Source organism: Bidens hawaiensis, unplaced genomic scaffold (assembly GCF_021521415.1).
Source record: "Bidens hawaiensis isolate Kalapana, Puna unplaced genomic scaffold, B.hawaiensis_p1.1 tig00015556_1, whole genome shotgun sequence".
Classification (NCBI taxonomy): Eukaryota; Viridiplantae; Streptophyta; class Magnoliopsida; order Asterales; family Asteraceae; genus Bidens; species Bidens hawaiensis.
Window position 1 is genome coordinate 492,295 of NW_027492394.1, and position 18,797 is coordinate 511,091.

At 35.3% G+C, this 18,797-nt stretch overlaps 3 protein-coding genes across 4 annotated transcripts; 2 read left to right on the forward strand and 1 right to left on the reverse strand.

The window, feature by feature from the left end:
• The first annotated feature begins 41 nt into the window (after window positions 1-41).
• On the forward strand, window positions 42-4,065 carry LOC143549425 (cold-responsive protein kinase 1-like). Of its 2 annotated transcripts, XM_077040325.1 has the most exons (8): window positions 42-170; window positions 1,077-1,201; window positions 1,319-1,354; window positions 1,534-1,649; window positions 1,757-1,967; window positions 2,060-2,297; window positions 2,398-2,548; window positions 3,463-4,065. In XM_077040325.1, the coding sequence occupies exons 2-8, from the start codon at window positions 1,141-1,143 to the stop codon at window positions 3,823-3,825; spliced, it is 1,176 nt and encodes a 391-aa protein (XP_076896440.1). In that variant the 5' UTR covers window positions 42-170; window positions 1,077-1,140; the 3' UTR covers window positions 3,826-4,065. The 2 variants fall into 2 exon arrangements, with proteins under 2 accessions (XP_076896440.1, XP_076896439.1); XM_077040324.1 differs by lacking the exon at window positions 42-170 and having other exon boundaries at window positions 1,059-1,201.
• Window positions 4,066-8,797: 4,732 nt separating this feature from the next.
• Window positions 8,798-10,538, forward strand: LOC143549405 (multiple organellar RNA editing factor 3, mitochondrial-like). Its single transcript, XM_077040303.1, has 4 exons — window positions 8,798-9,162; window positions 9,298-9,395; window positions 9,500-9,565; window positions 9,664-10,538. The coding sequence occupies exons 1-4, from the start codon at window positions 8,807-8,809 to the stop codon at window positions 10,320-10,322; spliced, it is 1,179 nt and encodes a 392-aa protein (XP_076896418.1). The 5' UTR covers window positions 8,798-8,806; the 3' UTR covers window positions 10,323-10,538.
• Window positions 10,539-12,098: 1,560 nt separating this feature from the next.
• Window positions 12,099-15,700, reverse strand: LOC143549426 (transcription factor GTE4-like). Its single transcript, XM_077040326.1, has 5 exons — window positions 13,553-15,700; window positions 13,405-13,450; window positions 13,188-13,286; window positions 13,029-13,105; window positions 12,099-12,487 (listed from the first exon to the last, which is right to left on the reverse strand). The coding sequence occupies exons 1-4, from the start codon at window positions 15,203-15,205 to the stop codon at window positions 13,044-13,046; spliced, it is 1,860 nt and encodes a 619-aa protein (XP_076896441.1). The 5' UTR covers window positions 15,206-15,700; the 3' UTR covers window positions 12,099-12,487; window positions 13,029-13,043.
• Between the last annotated feature and the right edge of the window lie 3,097 nt (window positions 15,701-18,797).

Genomic DNA, 18,797 nt, shown 5'->3' on the forward strand with positions numbered 1-18,797 from the left:
CATTTAACATTTATACATTCATTCAAGTTGTAGGTATTTGAATTGATTGATACTTCACGAAATACGTCTTTCTTTGATTCCGTATAATCTTCAATTGCATAATTTTCATTCATTCTGTTGCTTAATTGATTCGTTTACACGGTGTTTCGTGCTTGAATTGAAGACTTCGAGTGTTTCGTGCTTGAATTGAAGGCTTCGAGTAAGTCATTTCCAGCTGTACGGATCTCTCCAAGTTTAATATTATATTCTCCCTTATTTTATTTTAATCCAGGATATCAAGATTGATGTTAATCAGCTCATGTAGTAACAGTATATGCTTGATTTGATTTTGTATTTATATTGAATTTTGTTAAATCTAACAAGCTCTAGTTAGGTATAATAATTTGGGGGATTTTTGGACAGAGAATTAAACCATCCTAAATGTTATGTATTCAGACTCACTCTTTGAGGTGCTAATGTGACTGTTAGAGGTGAATTTGTAGTGATTATGTTATTGTAGCCTTAATTTTGGAATTTTGTAGCAAGATGTGGTTCAATGGTGTATAACTATAATTAATTTATGTTCTATATCATTGATTAAGGATAGAATACAATAATTCTTAATGTTCAAATATACCTATATTCACAAAATTGATCCATGATTTCACATCCCAACATCTCGGAATCATCAATACATACCCAATTGATCATTGATTCACCGAAAAAGAACAGATTTGGATCGTTAATTTTTACTTTTCTTCACGAAACTCGTTTTGAGCGAGTTATGATTTTCTTGAGCGTTTTTGTAATTTGGCTTGAACGTTTTTGTATTTTGGCTTTGAGCGTTTTGTTTTTGCCTTGAGCGTGATTAGCATACGTTTTTGTACGTTAAGGATTATTGTACGATAACCTGACTCCTATATCATTTCAAGGTTCATGATATCTTATAAATATCTTGCTTATGATTTTATTTATGCTGTTTTTGTCCTGATTTTTTGCATGATGTAGTAGAATGATACCCTATAAGTCTTTTGATCTTGAATTCTGTTTCCATCCTAAATGACAATTTAGTGATTTACATATTTTTGTGATTATAGACTCAATTTTGGCATCACTGGTATTTGACATAATCTACTAGTCAAGATAAGAGAACACCTTGTTATGAGTAAGTTCAGTTGCTGTTTTGGGAAGGCAGCTTCCCCAACTGTCGGTGTTAATAAAGGTACATGGTTGAATGCTAACTCGAATTTTATAATTATAAGTTCTAATTTGCGTTTCTGGTCAAATCTTTTTTTATATACACGGGTTCAATGCTAACTGTTTTCTTGGAAAATTTCAGCAAACAATCGGGGAAGCAACGTTGATGTTAGTATCGGTAAGTCCAGTGATCGTCTACTAAATTTGTAACTGTATGCAATGATTTATGCTCTATGTCTCTATGCATGCGTGTGTTTTAATAGACTTTCCATTCATGAGTGTACATAGATCTACATCTTTTGCCTTTGAGATATATCAACGTAGTGTGAGTTTTAATTAGATATTATTTTGTTTCAGAACTTTTGGATGTTGAGAATATGAGATTACATACATACAAAGATCTGCAAATTGCCACTGGAAATTTTAGACCAGAAAACAAGATAGGGCAAGGAGGTTTTGGTTCTGTTTACAAGGTAACTTTTAAAACATTTAAAACTATTTGTCTTCACATGTATTGAATTATTACCAAAAGTTTAAAATACATACTGATATCTCAAACAAAACACTAACTAATCTTTAGGGTACACTAAAAGATGGCTTAGTAGTGGCTATAAAGGTTCTCTCTGCTGATTCAAGGCAAGGCTTACGGGAATTCTTAAATGAAATAGCCTCTATTTCAGATATACAGCATGAAAACCTAGTAAAGTTGCATGGTTATTGTATAGAAAGAGATCAAAGAATCTTGGTATATGGTTACCTTAAAAATGGTAGTCTCGATCAAACTCTACTTGGTAATTCATCTTGCAAAACCTATTTTTACATTTGTATGAAGTTACCTAACATGCCCCACCAAAACATAACCTTTTAACTTTTTCATGTGTAGGAAGCGGTTATTGTAACATTAGGTTCACATGGGAAATAAGAAGGAAGATATGCATAGGTGTTGCAAAGGGGCTTGCTTATCTCCATGAGGAAAGGCAGCCTCATATTATTCATAGGGATATTAAGGCGAGTAATATTTTGCTTGATGAAGATTGTACACCAAAAATTTCAGATTTTGGTCTTGCGAAGATTTTCCCGTCTCATTTGACTCATGTTAGCACACGAGTTGCAGGAACTCAGTAAGCTCATTTGACTCACGTTAGAAAAGTATCTGTATTGCCTACACTTGCTTACATTTATAAAGTTTTTGTTTTTATTTTTCGTAATGGGTTACTGCAGAGGTTACTTGGCTCCTGAGTATGCAATAAGAGGCCAGTTGACAAGGAAAGCAGACATTTACAGTTTTGGTGTTTTGCTTTTGGAAATTGTTTCAGGAAGACCCAACCAAAACAGACGGTTACCTGCTGAAGAACAGTATCTTCTTGAACGGGTATGCATTTCTTAATCTTGAATTAGTTTAATTGCATAAATATATTGCCATTGTTTTGTATTGCGTGATGTTCTTGGTAAAAATAATTATAACCGATTTGGATTCACCAGACTTGCGATTTTGTGATTATGAAAGGGTAGTTAAGACATTTAACTAATAAGTAAACATTTTCCTTAAACTAGAAAAGATCTTTCAAAGACATGCTATTTAATACAGAAATATAATAGATGATACATGACATGGATCAATAACATGGAAATTTAGGGGTGTTAAACGGCTTTTGTTTGCAAGTTGGTGTGTCGAACCCAAAAATTGTGTCAGATAAATGAGCTCATGCACACCACGAGTTTTCGCAGTTTGACACTATCAAACTAGGTATTATTATCTGTAATTATAATAGACTAGATGGTATTTATGTGTAATGCGTAACTCTATTTATAGAGGCTTATGTAACCTTGTTATTCACACAATCAACATACAATACATTCTGTGGTTTATCTCGATTTTTTGACTGCTGGGATAATCTTTATAATTATTATAATATTAATACTATAAAATTGAAAATCTACAATGAAAAATAAAATTGCATATAAAATGATTACGTTTGAACTATAAAACTTGATGCCCATCTCCCTTTTATTTTTAAATTTAGGAGTAATATGCCCAAACAGTTTAAGTTATGACACAACACACATTTTTAAAGAAGAAGTATAAATCGAAACATGTCAACCCATACACGACCAATTTGGCTAAACGTGCTTGCAGGTTCAACCGAAAACTGGCCCGAACCCGTTTAAAGAACTAAACTAAAACATACAAATTTCATGTTGGGTTCATGTCATGTCAAAAATTAACACCTACATACACATATAAAACATGAAATGGCTAATATACCTCCCCATCACTTTTTATAGGTATGGCAACTATATCAGGAAGGTGAGTTAGAAAAGTTGGTTGATACTTCAGTTCAAGAAGATGTTGATATCTTTGAAGCATGCCGGTACTTAAAAATTGGTCTTCTTTGCACCCAAAGTCTGCCCAAAAGCCGACCGTCCATGTCATCAGTCATGAAAATGTTAAATGATGACATGGAACTGAATGAAAAAGATTTAACTGATCCGGGATTATTATCTGAACTAATGAGTCTTAAGACTAATAAAAATAATAACACATCGGGTACATCATCTCGTGGTTCAAGAAAACCTGAGGAGTCTCAGTCATATGGAAACACAACCACGTATGCCAATATGACCTTTACAACTATCACCGAACGATGATGATTGTGAAAATAGTTGATTTGAAAGCAATGTAGACATCTCATTTTTTTTTGTAGATGGATGTATATATACCTAAAATGCAAACATCAATGTTGGCATGTTTTATTTTGTTTTGAAGAAAAATTATGGAATACATTTGTTGGATGTTGTACATCAACATGTAGTAAGAGTTGTGAAGTGATGTTTGTTTCTCCGGCAAGATTGGAAGATTGGTTATTATTGATTTTGGTGTTTTATGAACAGGGGTATCTTTATTCATTTCTTGGGTAATGTATATTTGTTTGAATATGATAAGTGAAATTCCTGTTACAATTTGAATCTCTTTCAATAAGCTACAAACTGACTGAAGATTTGACATGTTCTCAATTCACAAAAACAGCTTGGTTTTTATAGTCTTGACGCTTTCGAATTAGAGATGGAAGTGAATACCAAGGTTTGAGGCCAAGGGAATTATGCTTTGTAGAACTCTCTAAAGTCTAAACAAAGAACACTTTTGAGTAATAACTTAAAAGAAATGAACAAATAACTTATAAAAACAAGTATCCATTCTAATTGATAGAACAAAAAAAAAGGCATAGAGCTTAGAACTTGGAACTAGATTATGAAAATTTTCAATTAGAAAAACAAATTTGTTGTTTAGTTATTTAGGTCATTCAATCACGAAAAACAAATGATTGCCTTGAACCTCTACTTATCTCAGGGTTTCAAATACAACTACAAAATTATATATAGCTATTTGAGCTTTGGAGTTGTTAATAGTGAAGTTCATGTTATGCAAACACGTAGATGAATAGGAATCATAGGATTAAAAGAAATTTCATTTTTACTTTTTTTTTATCTTGTTGCTGACAATAAGGTTAAATAGCTTGAGACGACACATGCTAACTATAATAAGGGCATGCGTAATGGGGAGTTGCCCTTCCCTTGTGGCACCCTACTAACACCTAAACACATCTACACCTCTTTACGTTTTTGTCGTTTTCATCTTAATCACACTTTTGCAAGTTTTGCGCTAAGCTCCTGGCTAAAATGAGTCTTGGTCTATAGTTCAACAGGTAGTCGGACGTGAGTTCAAATCCCGCTCAAGGGAAAAAACATGTTTGAACTTCGCATGGTGGGAAGGCCTTCCCCCGATTCAACTTCGGCAACAACTCTAGAAAGCTCTACCGTTTGTGAGGAACCGGCCGCTTCATCTACTAATCAAATCTTTATATTTTTAAATTAAAATATTATTTAATAAGAGCTTCACTAATAGACCCTGATCTCCAAAAATTAATTACTTAAGATACACATGAAGCCATTGGTTTGCGATTGAAATTAACCAATAAGAATAAATAAATGTTTTGTTTTTCATTTTATTTTGTTATAAATTCAATATTTTTTTTGAACGGCAAATTTTATAAAAATAGCTAGTGGGGAAACTAGCAAAAAAAACCTAGGACAAAACCAATGACACAAACAAACATCAAAATAAACCCCTAAGATACTAAAAAAGGGAATAGCCGAAACAACCATCAAAGTAAAGTGACATTGTTAACCAAACCTCCACTTATGGATCTAATTATCTAAACCATTCTCCTTTCGTAACCTTGCAACAAGATCTTTCATGCTCTCGAAATTCATCCCCAAGTCACGAGCCAACCTAATCGTAGCCTCAACTTTCTTTGTGTTGTCACCTGACGAATGACAATCATTAACAACACACTGGAAATCATCAAACCATTCCTCACTTAACACACCATCCCGGATGTGTTCTTCAACCATACGATTATCAATAGTCTCATCCGCCGACATAGGATCCGGTTGATTAATTTGACCTTTTCAGCCGCCAATTCATTATGTTTAACACTCAGATTGAAGTCCATTACTGAAAAAGACGGGCCCGGTTCCTCAGCAGGTTGATTAACTGCACACACGGGATCAGAGAGCACTTTAAATCTGTTTATTTGGGCATTTGGCTCTCGAACTGCTTGAGTAATTGATTTATCATTACCACCTTTTCTCAACGATTACATGTACAATTGCCACGAGCTTCAGAAACAATGCTTTTTGACACCGGGACATGCTTAGGAGGCTCGTTAGTGATACTGAAATAGTAAAACATCATGAAAAAAAAAATTCCAGCAATCTTAATCAAATATTTTTATAAATGTGATCCATATCTACCATCTCTAATAAAGGAATCCATAATTGGACAGGTGTCCCTCCTCAATCACCAAAAAATTAGTTTTCCCGCCCATATTTATTTAGGGTTCATTAATTAATTAATTTCGACGGGTGATTCATATTACTTAATTCGTTATATCCAGCAGCACTCCCTTCTCACAATTACGTGATTCATATTTGATTCCTAATAGCAAGCCCCTGATTCTTAATAGCTGGATTCTCAATAATAAACGGGACATCATATAACGAATTGAATCTGGATATATAACTCGCCAATTTCCAGTTTCAGCCTCAAATCAATTTCTAATTCTTCGTTATGATTTCAATTTCAATCTCAATTCAGTCTTCGATTCTTCCGCATCCCCATTATTGATTGCTCATTTTTTAAGGTTAGTAATTTTTATTTAGAATTCTTCGATTTCATGTTAAGGTGTGATCTATACTTAGCTTAGGGTTTCTTGATGCTAAGGCGTTATCGTAATTTTTCGATTTAGCACCTATAAGGCCTGTGTAAGTATTTTTAATTATGCCTAATAAGAACCCTAATTAACGGGTTTTAATATCAAACTTTACAAAAGCTTTGGACGTTTTTAGAATCTAAATACAAACAGATATGTTATCCAGTTCAATTATATATATATATATTTTTTGTATGTTACAACCGACTTTAGTTAGTGAATTGAGGTTGTGAGTCTTTAGTTGTGTTAAGTCTTCAGTTCTTTTGTTGAATTGTTTCTAAATCATAATGTTAAATTCTTACCTTGTTCATTAAAAAATTGGCAAATGTGTATCTTTGGGTTTGATTTGTGCACTTATATATGAACAACTGCATTTGTGAACACAAAATACCTCATTAAATGTGTTTATCTATTATCTGGTTATGGTTTGTTTGTGTTGCTGTAAATGTCTTTATTTGTGGTCAATTGAAGCAACAAGTACTAATTTGCGTTGCAATCTGCACTACTGTACAAAATGCTTTATCCTTTTCGCACATTGCTGGTGAAGAAGCATCTAGCATCGGTTTTGCAGCTACATGTTCTCTTGGTTAATTTATACTAATTACGTTAACTATGAAGTCAGTTATTACAGGTGGAAATTTCGACTTAATTGATTACAAAGTTATATATTCTGGCCCGTTACCAGCCTGTTTGACTGAACCCCCCTATTTTAGCTACTAAATTATGGACAAAGAGCCTCATGTCAACTCAACTTGGTCCGTTCCTACCTATTTCTAGCAGTTGAAATTTGCGTTTGAATTTGAAGTGAGTTAATTTCTTATTTCCTTTCAAATATTCATTCATAAAGGACTGTGGTTAATTAAGGAATGATTTGTTTAGATTTTAGCGCGTCAGGGGTGTTCTTAGGGTATTTTTCAGGTTTCACCTTGGGACATAATGGAATACCGATCCCTTTATAAGTGGGTTCGAGTTTCAGGTGAAATGAGTCTGGTTAATACAGGTTGGGTTTCAAGTCAGTAGGTCACATTCAACAAAGTTAAAAAATGAAATTCAAACACTGGTATGGACTCAAACTGACATAAAATAGATATACAATTTGGAATTTAATTCATATACACAATTCATACACTTTTATGTTTGTTAATGGAAAAGGATGAACATATGGACCAACACTATTAGTAAAATATGGACCAACATATAATACATTATTAGTAAAATACGGACCAACAAAAAATGAATATATGAAATATAGTCTATTACTATGTAATATAGCAAAAACTATTTTAATAACTGAACATAAGAAATGGAGCTATGATCGAGTGATATAAATTAATGTTACTTGATTATTAAGTATAAAAATAGTATCTTGAATCAAACAACCATGGAACTTGGAATCAAATTCAATTGAAAGATTGATCGTAAAACTGTAGGTCTATTCTGAATGGGCTGCTCCGCTACTGAAATATATATTAAATAACTGCATGATAATGCCGGTTAATAGCAAATTATAAACGTAACTTACCTATATTGTTCAGGATTTCTAAAGCAATTGTTCTCGGGTTATTCCGGTGAACCATCAAAGTTCAGAAATCAACCCAATGACCAAACCAATGCCTTAACATGGGTTTGGGTTAGAGGCTTCTTCGGGTTGGGTTTTTTTGGTTATAAATTAATTTTGTGCATATGTATGGACAGAATATCCAAAAGAGCATTGCTTTGCAGGAAATATGTAAAATTAGCAACTGTGGGCAGCATTATGCCATGCTGTTAATTATAAAGAGAGCATATCTTTATTTGTAAGCCTCTAATATTAATAACGTTAGTGTTATCGGGAAGATGATGAAAACATAAAAGCATTGCTAATTTTGGTTCCATTTGTGTTGTGGGTCAGTTACTTATCACATACAACAGGTGCTAAAAGTTAAATGAAGTTACAATGCCATATTTGAAATTGGAATTTCAGGTTCATCAAGGTGCGCTTTCTGTGCAACAGTTTATTTTTAACCGAACGACTCGAATGAAAACAGTACGAATGTGATCACTAATCAGTGAATTATAATTAATGATTTACATTTACTTTTCCTTTGTTCGTATTTTCGTTGTGTAACATTATATGATTGCAAATAAGACTACTAATTTATTTATTTTTTTAATTTAAGACAGCTTCATCATGCATTTTTTTAATTACATTTTTTGTCATGTATAAAATTTGACTTTATAATACCTCCTTATATTCATTCATAATAAACAAAATACAATATTATTTTATCAACCCGTGTATTACACGGGTTACCTAGTTTTCTATGGTAAAAGAGAGAGCTTAAACCTTTCACTAGGGTTTTAAACAACCCACAAAAATGGCGACTCGCGTTCTCCTTCGCACTCTTCGCAATCAAACCCTAACCCTCCGTTCCTTCACAACCTCCTCTTCTCATTTCCTACGATTCCGTCCTGTTGCTGCCATCGCCGCCGCTAATTTCCACCAGTCTTCCGTCGCAGCCGCCGATGTCCGTGCGTTCTCAACTCGTCCGACCACATCTTCTCTGAACAATTCGAACCCTAATTGGTCCAATCGTCCCCCAAAGGAGACGATTCTTCTTGACGGCTGTGATTTTGAGCACTGGCTTGTTGTTGTCGACAAACCTGAAGGCGAGCCTACAAGAGATGAGATTATTGAATCCTATATTAATACCCTTGCTAAGGTCGTCGGCAGGTGACCACTCACTCATATTAATTGTTTAATCAGAGCTTTTCTTTAGGTTATAAGCTTTGTGCATATAAGTTGTTCGATAAAATGCCTGTGTAGATTGTGCTTATGTTATGTTTGTTTTTGTTTTATTATTATTAGCTATGATAAAGCAAGGATGAAAATCTACTCGGTTTCGACCAGATGCTATTTTGCATTTGGAGCTCTTGTGTCTGAAGAACTTTCTTACAAGCTTAAGGGTAACTCATTTCATTCTCTTACTTGTTTCTTATTCATTCTAGACTCACAGATTATTAATAATAATAATAATAATAATAATTATATTTCATGTTTTGTGTATCAGAACTACCCGGAGTTCGTTGGGTGCTTCCTGATTCTTACTTGGATGTTAAGAACAAAGATTATGGAGGTATATCATTTCATTGATTAGGATGCACTGATTGCTTTTTATATAATTGTCGGTACGTGTTATGATGTATGATTCTAAGGTGTTTGAATTTCAATCAGGTGAACCGTTTATCGATGGGAAGGCTGTTCCATATGATCCAAAGTACCATGAAGAATGGATCAGAAATAATGCTCGTGCTAACGAGAGAAACAGGAGGAATGATAGGCCTCGCAACACTGGGTCAAGGAACTTTGAGCGAAGACGAGAGAACATGCAAAGCAACCGGGGCCCACCCAATAACATGGTCGGCCCACCGTCTAATATGAGGCCACAAGGTCTGCCACCGCCATCTTACAATGGTGGGACACAAGGTCCACCTCCACCACACTATAACGGAGCTCCACAAGGTCCACCACCACCAACCTATAACGGAGCGCCACAAGACCCACCACCACCCTATAATGGAGCGCCACAAGGCCCACCACCACCCTATAACGGAGCGCCACAAGGTCCACCACCACCTTACAACGGAGGGCCACAGGGACCATCTCCACCATCCTACAATGGTGGGCCACCAAACATGGGATATCAAAACAATGGATGGACGCCTAATAATGGTCCTAACTATCAGCAGCAGCAGCAGTACGGGCCCAACAGTGGAAGAATGGGCTACCAGCAATCTGGGCCTGGGCCCAACAGTTATCCTCCAAATTCTAACCCTTACCAGTCCCAGGATGTTCCTGGAAGAGACATGCCCCCTGCAGCCAACTACAAATGATTGATCATTTGTCAAAATGCAATTTTGTTTTTGTTAAGGAAAATGGTCATTTGGTTGCTTAGACAGTTTTGCTGGCAGTTGTATTGTTAGTAAAGCTGTGAGCGATGTTAAGGTTCTGAGAATCTAGTATCAGGGTTATGGCGAATAATTTTGTATAGCTTAGTTGCATTATAATACTCGTTTCTGATACGTTTACTGATCAATTGTGATTTCCTATGCTATTGTGTGTGAATTCATATATGTTAGGGCTCACCAGATGAGTCGGGCTGGGCGATGGGTCAAAATGTGTACGGTCATTTTGGTTTTGAGCAAGATAAGTTGAGTGAAAAACTAAGGTCCCAATTTGGGTTTGCGGTTTTGAGCAAATTAAGTTAGAGTAAAAAAAAGGATTTTGATGAAAACGGACTCGAATTGAAATAAGTTGTTTTACACATACTTTTTTATGGTGGCTGGTGCAACAGGTAGAGTTAAATGGCTGTGGTGTCGGCAACAGTTGTGGCAGTGTTGACTACAATGGTGGTGCCAGCGACGACAGTGGACTTGGAGGTATCATGACAGCAATAAACGGATGGTTAGCAATAATCAGCCAACCAACCTATTATAATCCAAATGTATAACGTATGACAGGGTCTGATGTCCCCTTAAAGATGAGTTGGTTCAGGGCAAAACCTGAAGACACTCCAGGAAACCCGAGAAACTCGATTACAGTTTTGACACATATATGCACGGAAGATTCATTAGTTGATATAAATTTAAGAAAAAGTTTATACAAAAAATTAGTGAAATCCTTCAGACAGCTTGCAGCTTCATGCATATACATGATTGATCACATTTCAGTCGCAGAAGTGGTCTGATCCGAACCCATATGATAACCCAGCCCTGATAACACCCAAAACCAATCCACTCTCTCACGATCCCGAACTCGAGCTCCAGATTTGTTGTTAAAATGGTTTCAAGTCTCAGATTGGTAGGCTCCAGTGTTGACCTGATAATCAGCTCTAGCACCAGTGGAAGCGGAGGTGGTGGCGACGTCCATGGTGGTCTCAGCGGAAACGTGCTAGTGGTGAAAAGAAACAATTGCATGGATTATGCTAATCTATTTGGTCTCACTTTTAAGTTATTGAGCTGTATAATATGGCTTGTTTTAACCCGTTAGTCATTGAGTATATCCAAATTGACTTATTGACATAAATGAACCCATATACAATGTTTTTATGCTCAAATCAATCAAATGAGAATAATTCTTACAGACTGATCTCAGTGACTCAAACCAAATAAGACCTAATGAAAATTTTATCTTTTTAACTTAAAACAGAACAAAAGATTTAATTTGGGTATTTCACAAATCCTTTTATAGCTAAATGTTAATACATTTGGATTAATTATAGGCATGCAATTATACCGAACTTTCAAAATCTAGTGAAGCGATTTGAAATCTAGCGATACGATTCCATGCTATTAAGAAAAACTGCCCTAAAATCACCAAACCGCAATTAACCTAAACGTTTTGGCCAGTTTTGCCGTTTTGACCGATCAAGCCAACCTTGCCAGTTCACTTTAGTTTCTTTAAAATCCTGTATAGTTTTTTTAGAAAAACCATACAGTTTCTTAAAAAAAAGCATAGTCACACTTCAACCTATAAACGCCGTCAAAACCATCTGAAACGCACACATTACATCCTTATATATGTATACTAAAACAAGAGGGAACAAAAGTACATCAAAATAACCAACTAGGAAGACATGAAGGGTCAGCTTTACAAAGCTAATTGCAACCTAGATTCAGTTAACTTTTTTAAGTTGTGGTTCCATATAATAGAACAACAAATGCATTATGTTGTAGTCAACCTAACTTACAAACGCATAATGTTGTAAGTTAACCTAAGTTACAACAAAATGCAGTTGTTCATTCAAAATCCATTCTAGATGTTGCACATAAAGTCACACATTCCTGACTAAATCCACGACCAATCTCTATATAATAAACCCTACTTTGTTCCACAAAAAAAAAACACAATCTATCTTAAGTCACTGGCGCAAAATATGATTATCTAGAGCTTTATGTTTGTAACCAGCCGATCATACAATCCAACCATTCAAAAACATCATCATATGCTAGCAGAATCATGCTTTGTTAGGTGAGCTTCTGTTATTAACATTCTGCAACTGAAAAAAAAACATCATTATTCACTAGTTAGAGTTGCGATAATTTATCAAGAATATTGAGCTAATAGATACAAGAGTGAAAACAAAACTAACAAGTAAACTTTAAAAGAAAACAAGACTTTTTTAGAAGGCCATGCAATAGCCTCGATTGTTATTATGTATTTCCCAAACCAGCAATCAGTTATATGCTAAACTCGTAAACTCTAATGCTAAATATGCAATAATAATAAAATACTACTATTCCTTGTATGGCAAAAGTATCATATATCACCAATTTTGCAAGTACGAACAAGGCTTCGATATTGAATACACGTATTGATGTATATAAATTTCAGTAAGAGCAAAAAATCCATTAATAACCAAAGTCGATCATGTATATAACATATATAACTACATTACCAATTTCGCATATATGAACAAGGTTGATATACATATGCATAAGCACATATGTGCATTCGTATATGTGTGTTCATGTGTGTGTTACAGTAACAAAAAATTCATCAAAGAACCAAAGCCATCATCATGTAAACAGTTAGCTTACCTTAATCTGCACCGCTCAATTTCTAGGTGAGTGACCTGCGTCTGATCCGTCTGAAGAAGAACTATCACTATCGGAATCTGTATAAATAGCATCAAAAGAATTAGATTCACAACACTTGTAAAAACCGACTCCAAAGTACAAAATAACCAATATAATTACCACTTGAAGACGAATCACTGCTAGAACTGCTTGAACTACTATCATTACCTCCTCCCCTATCTCCTTGCTTAACAGATTTACCAGCAAGAGCCTTCTCAACTGATTAATAAACAAAAAACCAAAAATAAATTTAAAAAAAAATAAAAAATTAATTTTTAAATAATTTGAAGCACAAAAATTATTATCATTAGATCACGTGTTTCTTGAAAAATCTTGCCTGTTTTATCTCCTTTTAGCGTGCCCGGAAACGATTGTGCTGGGTTCTGCATTATCAAAAACAAACGGTCAAAACAAGCGTCTTTATAAAAATAAAATGTAAACTTAAATGTATAAATCAGAATACAACATATTATCCATACAATTACCATAATCTGCTGCACATTGCCAGCTTGTTCCCTTGCTTGTTGAGCAAGCTCAGCTTTCCTTTTATGCTTGCTCAAATTTTTCTTATAATTGGTAACAAACCGATCAAGTTCCCAAAGAGTTTCAATATCAACACTGTCAATATCAACTTCAATCTCATCATCATGTTGTGAAACCGTTGCGTTCTTTTTAATAATCTGAACGATATTATCAAGCTTCTCAGATGGTAAACTCTGAAGATTTGTACTGAGTTTTTGCTTCTCTTCAAAAGTCATGTTCCTCTTATTCAGATCCCTAGCTTTCGGTTTCTTCAGTACAGGTGTCCTTGTTGGCGGGATTTGTCTAGTCAGCACAGGCGGGCCCATCGATTCTGACCTGTACAGCATTCTTGAAGCATCATGTGCAAAATGAGGAATCTTTCTTGAAGTTGGAGTTGGAGTGTTTGGATCATAAATCATCCCATATCTCAAATTTGGATTTGATTCAGTTTCATATTCAATCACAGCCCATTTTTCTTCAAAAATATTTGATAACTGTTCAGCCATAAAGTGCACATCTTGTCCTTTCGGATTATACAACATCGCGTTACGAAACGTGAGTCTAACATCCTCTGCAAACTCGCTTGGGGACTTGTAGAAATTCTGTGCGAGGCGGCTCTTAATCGTACCCAAATCCATTGGGTGCTGGATGACGTCATGGTAATCATGAAGGCCTAACATCTTCGCGTTAACCGGTTCGTTAAACACCCACCCGAATTTGTGCTTCATTAACCTCTGCAACAAACTGTTGCAGCTCCTGAACAATTTAACATGACCTGAGTCTTTATGTTTTCTTCCACTGTTTGATTTGTTTCTTTTGTTGCTTTCAGGTGGTAATCTGTCTTTTCCTAAAAGAAATTCTGAACTTTGATAATACGGGTTTGCTTTCGGCGTTCGCTTTTCTTTCTCCATAAATTCACCAACTCCATAATTAACAATATGACTATGATGATGACTATTATTATTGGCCACAGATACACTTAACTGATGGAAAGGTCTTATAACACCATTTGTAACCGAACCGACTTCTGAATTAACTCTAAACAAAGCTCTTCTATCAACTACGCCATTAACCTCGTTACCTGAATATTGCGTATGAGTATGATTGTAAATATTTGAAAAGGCAGTTAACTCAGCTTCTTTATCTTCAAGCTTTCGCGTCATAAATCTGACTCGTTCAAGTTTAGCTTTCATCGTCTCCGCAAGCTCAGCAATTTCACTTTTAGACTTTGCAGCTTTTAAATTAATCTTGACCCATCCATCCACCACCACAACAACCGGTTTAACCACCGCCCCATTTTCGGGTGGGTCGAGATTTTGAACCGACTGCTCATTAGACGCCTCTAGTACAGGGGACAGTAGTTGGTTTTCCGAATTTGTGTGATCAGTAGCTAAGGTCTGTAGGGTTTGATGGTTATTAGGGGTGGCAGGTGGCGAAGCGGGTTTGGTGGTAGGCGAAGTAACAGCAGCCGCACCGGTGGCGGTCGGGGTGCCCGCACCGACACCCGCAGTGGTCTTGATGGGTTTTTTCAACCTTCTTGTGTAAACTTTATTACCCTCTCCCCATTTACTTTTCCCTTTGTTTATTTTACCGGCGTCTAACAACCCAGAAGCCATAAAATTGAAACCCTAGAGTTCCTATAAACGGAACCCTAGCTTCAATTTCACAAAATTCACAACCTTTAACGGATAGAAACAAAATTGAACACCAAAGGTAGCGTTTCTAACAAAGAACACACAAGATTACGATCAATAAGCACCAGAATTCAAAAACCCTAAAAAATAAAACCCTAAAATTTGAGCCCTAGAAGTTGAGTAAGTGAAATTGAAGCTCAAAAGCTTCAAATAATCGAACCATAGCTTCAGATCTGAGTAAAAAGCCTTCAAATTTAAAGAAAACGAGGGTTTTGAAAGGGTTTGATGATAAACCTAATCGGAACAATTAAAATTCAAAAAAAATAATAAAAAGTGATAATTTTTTTGGGGGTAATTAGGGTTTGAAGAGCAGGTGGATTGAAACAAGAAGAATTGAGAGATTTGAAGAGAAAGAAAGTAAATAAATGAATCCGTACGTACTGTGTGTGTGTGGGTGTCTGCTGCTGGTTCGTGCAGTGTTTGCTGGTGTTTGAGAGAGCACGCGCTTGACGAAAGGCGGTGAAGTGTGTTTCTGATGTTTGTAGGCCCTTCCTACCTTTTTATAATAATAATAATAATAATAATAATAATAATAATAATAATAATAATAATAAAATCTGATCATTCATACGTGCACAAGGTTTATTTATTTATCATGCCCCTAAAGCTTAATTAGGAAGAAATGTTATTTTGTGTTCATTTACGTGACGAGGTGTGAATCGGAACCTTAAATGCATGTTTTCGAGTTTATTAATGTTACTTCAAGATTAAGAATCTGATAAATAAGGAAAGTAGACGTCGATGTTTATAAAAGGAGGAAAATCGGATACTTTGAATCATAATTTAACAAGTTATGTTTTGTTTAGGTTTTAGTTTTACTTTGTTCTAAAAGCATAGCATTAGTTTGTTTTTCTTATAAATTGGTTTTCGTTATATAAACTCTAAAACAACACGTTATCATATTTATCATATAAATTTCATCAATTTAAGTAATGAAATGTGAGTTAAGTTATAATGAAGAAACAGTGATAACCATGTTCGGATTGACGATTGTGTTAACTTGCGTTAAGAGGTATTCTCGCTTGCTCTAGTTTCCATTTGTGTGAATTGGAAGTTTGAATGCGTCTTTTGTTAGGTATTAATGTTGTTTCAAGAATAAGAATTACGTTGCTAATGAAAGTATATATTACTATTTACAAATAGCAATACATTTGAATCATAAATGAACGAGTAACTGAATCACAACTAAACAAGTTATCTCAAACATGTAATCAAAAAAAGAGTAATATTTTCTTATATTGTGACATAGAATAAATGGTTCTCTGTCATTTGTTAGTAGTGTATGTTAAATGAGACCAAAAAGACGAGATGACTAATTCATGCTATTTCAAATACATTATTGTACGTGATTACTACAAAAGGCAAACAAGATTATAGATATATTTGATTTGGCTTTAGTTCCACGTGTTTTAGAATCATTTGCTTATAGATTGGTTTTCTTTATTTAAAACACTGGCTAGAACAATATCATATTAGGTTGGCATCTTCATGTTTATCATAATTATGTCATGAAATGTGAGTTAACGTATTATGAAAAGGTAGTGCAAACTAGCTTTTGATCAACATTTGTGTTAACTTTCGTAATCAGGTATTCTCGTCCACTCTAGTTTCAGACTAATGGAATCCTCTAGTTAGATTTGTCTTTTTTTTTAACACCAAATGTGTGTATTGGAAATTTGAATAAGTATTTTGAAAGTTATTGATGCTACTTCAAGAAAAAAATTTGATAACTAATTTAAGTAGACATTATTATTCAAACAAATGAATTAACACGTGTAAGTGAATCTTAAATGTCTAACTTGACAAATAACTAAACAAGTTATGTTTGATTTAGGTTTTAGCTATACTTGTTTTAAAATCAAGTTAGTTCGTTTTCTTATAACCAGGTTTTCATTATTCAAACTCTAAAACAACATAATATTAAAAATGGCATTTTCATATTTATCATGATCCTTATTTCTTTTATCAGTTAAAATTAGACATGTAGACGAATCAAACATTTGTTGAGCTGCTTGTGAACCGTTTGACGGAAAATTTATTTATGTTTGTGTTCGTTTATTTAAATGAACGAACAAGAACACGTGCTTCGTTCATTCATGTTCGTGAACGTTCGTATATGTTCGTTCATGTTTGTTCATATATGTTCATTTATGTTTCTTTGTGTTCATTTTAGTATGTTCATTCATATTTGTTTGTGTTCATCGAAGAAGGTTCATATTATCTTTGTTCAATTATGTTCGTTTATGTTAATGAACAATTCGTTTAGATTTTAAATAGACGAGCATAAACGAACATGTTCGTTTTTAAACAAATGAGCATGAGCACCAAATATATGTTCGATTAAGTGTTCGTGTTTGTTTAAAGATAAATGAACGAACACGGACATACCTTTATTCGTGCTCGTTCGGTTCATTTACATGCCTAATTAAAATCCTAGCACGTGAGTTAATCAATTATGAAGAAGCAAGGCTAACCAAGTCCGATTAATTTTTGTGTTCGATTGCATAACAAAGTATTCTTGTCGATTCTAGTTTCAAAATGGATGCATGTCTTTCTTTTTCCATCGATGTATATTTTTTTTAAATTGTTTGAATATAAATTAGAATATGTTATAGCAAAGTTATTGAAGAAACACGGATCCAATCCCCGGGTATGGGTCCTAGATCCAATGAGTCCACAGGGTACAATACGATGACTACTACCACGATATGAGCAAGACTCCCCGAAGTCCAATGACCGGAACCTGCAAAACAGACACCGTGAGTCTCGTTACAGGAAGGACAAGAGGGGGGATCTTCCTGTAACCACCCTCCGGCGTGAGAATCAGTAACGTTCGTAAATGGAGAAAGTACTGAAGTAAACAGACTAAGTATAGTCAGAATGCAAGTGAGTGAATGCCTACCTCATACCGTTTGACAAGGTATTTATAGCCGAAGGATGTAGGAAGGTGATTGGGCCAGCTATCCTCTTCTAGAAGATCTTCAATAACCGCCTGGACGCGTGTCCTTTTATGATAGGTTGAGCTATACGTCCCATGTGCATGGGTATAACAACCCGGACACGTGTTGCCCAATGATAGGACGGATCGCACCCTGGCCATGTGCACGGTTATAACAACCTGGCCAGGTGTCATTTGTTCATTGGCTGGTAGGTCACGTATTCCTCACGTAACAATCGTGGATATTCTTCTAGAAGGTAATTGGTTGGTGACAGCTGTTCCGCTGGCACTTCCTCTCGATCGTTTGGGCGGACTGATGTCCTATCCTGCGGACGACTTTCGAGGGTGCAAGGATGCTTCCGCGCGTGACATGAGGACATTCTTCCTCTATCGTGATATGCGGGTGATCTGTATGCCCCACGGGTGGCTTATTAGAGGTTTCTCTGTGACCCGCGGGTGGTACTTAAAGGTATTTGGGTCTTTTTGGTACCCTACCTCTATAAGTCCCCCCAGTCCAGTGTTTCTTCCGCGTGAGGTCTTTATGCGGGTGAAATTTTGGACTCTAATGAGTTTTGG

Excerpts from the sequence above, each read along its gene's own strand:
- LOC143549425 (XM_077040325.1), top strand. The coding sequence starts at position 1,141 with ATGAGTAAGTTCAGTTGCTGTTTTGGGAAGGCAGCTTCCCCAACTGTC. Across the intron at positions 1,968-2,059 it reads TCTCGATCAAACTCTACTTG|GAAGCGGTTATTGTAACATT; the intron begins GTAATTCATCTT and ends TTTCATGTGTAG. Across the intron at positions 2,298-2,397 it reads ACACGAGTTGCAGGAACTCA|AGGTTACTTGGCTCCTGAGT; the intron begins GTAAGCTCATTT and ends GGGTTACTGCAG.
- LOC143549405 (XM_077040303.1), top strand. The coding sequence starts at position 8,807 with ATGGCGACTCGCGTTCTCCTTCGCACTCTTCGCAATCAAACCCTAACC. Across the intron at positions 9,396-9,499 it reads ACTTTCTTACAAGCTTAAGG|AACTACCCGGAGTTCGTTGG; the intron begins GTAACTCATTTC and ends TTTGTGTATCAG. Across the intron at positions 9,566-9,663 it reads TAAGAACAAAGATTATGGAG|GTGAACCGTTTATCGATGGG; the intron begins GTATATCATTTC and ends AATTTCAATCAG.
- LOC143549426 (XM_077040326.1), bottom strand. The coding sequence starts at position 15,205 with ATGGCTTCTGGGTTGTTAGACGCCGGTAAAATAAACAAAGGGAAAAGT. Across the intron at positions 13,451-13,552 it reads GCAATGTGCAGCAGATTATG|AACCCAGCACAATCGTTTCC; the intron begins GTAATTGTATGG and ends TTGATAATGCAG. Across the intron at positions 13,106-13,187 it reads CAGTGATTCGTCTTCAAGTG|ATTCCGATAGTGATAGTTCT; the intron begins GTAATTATATTG and ends CTATTTATACAG.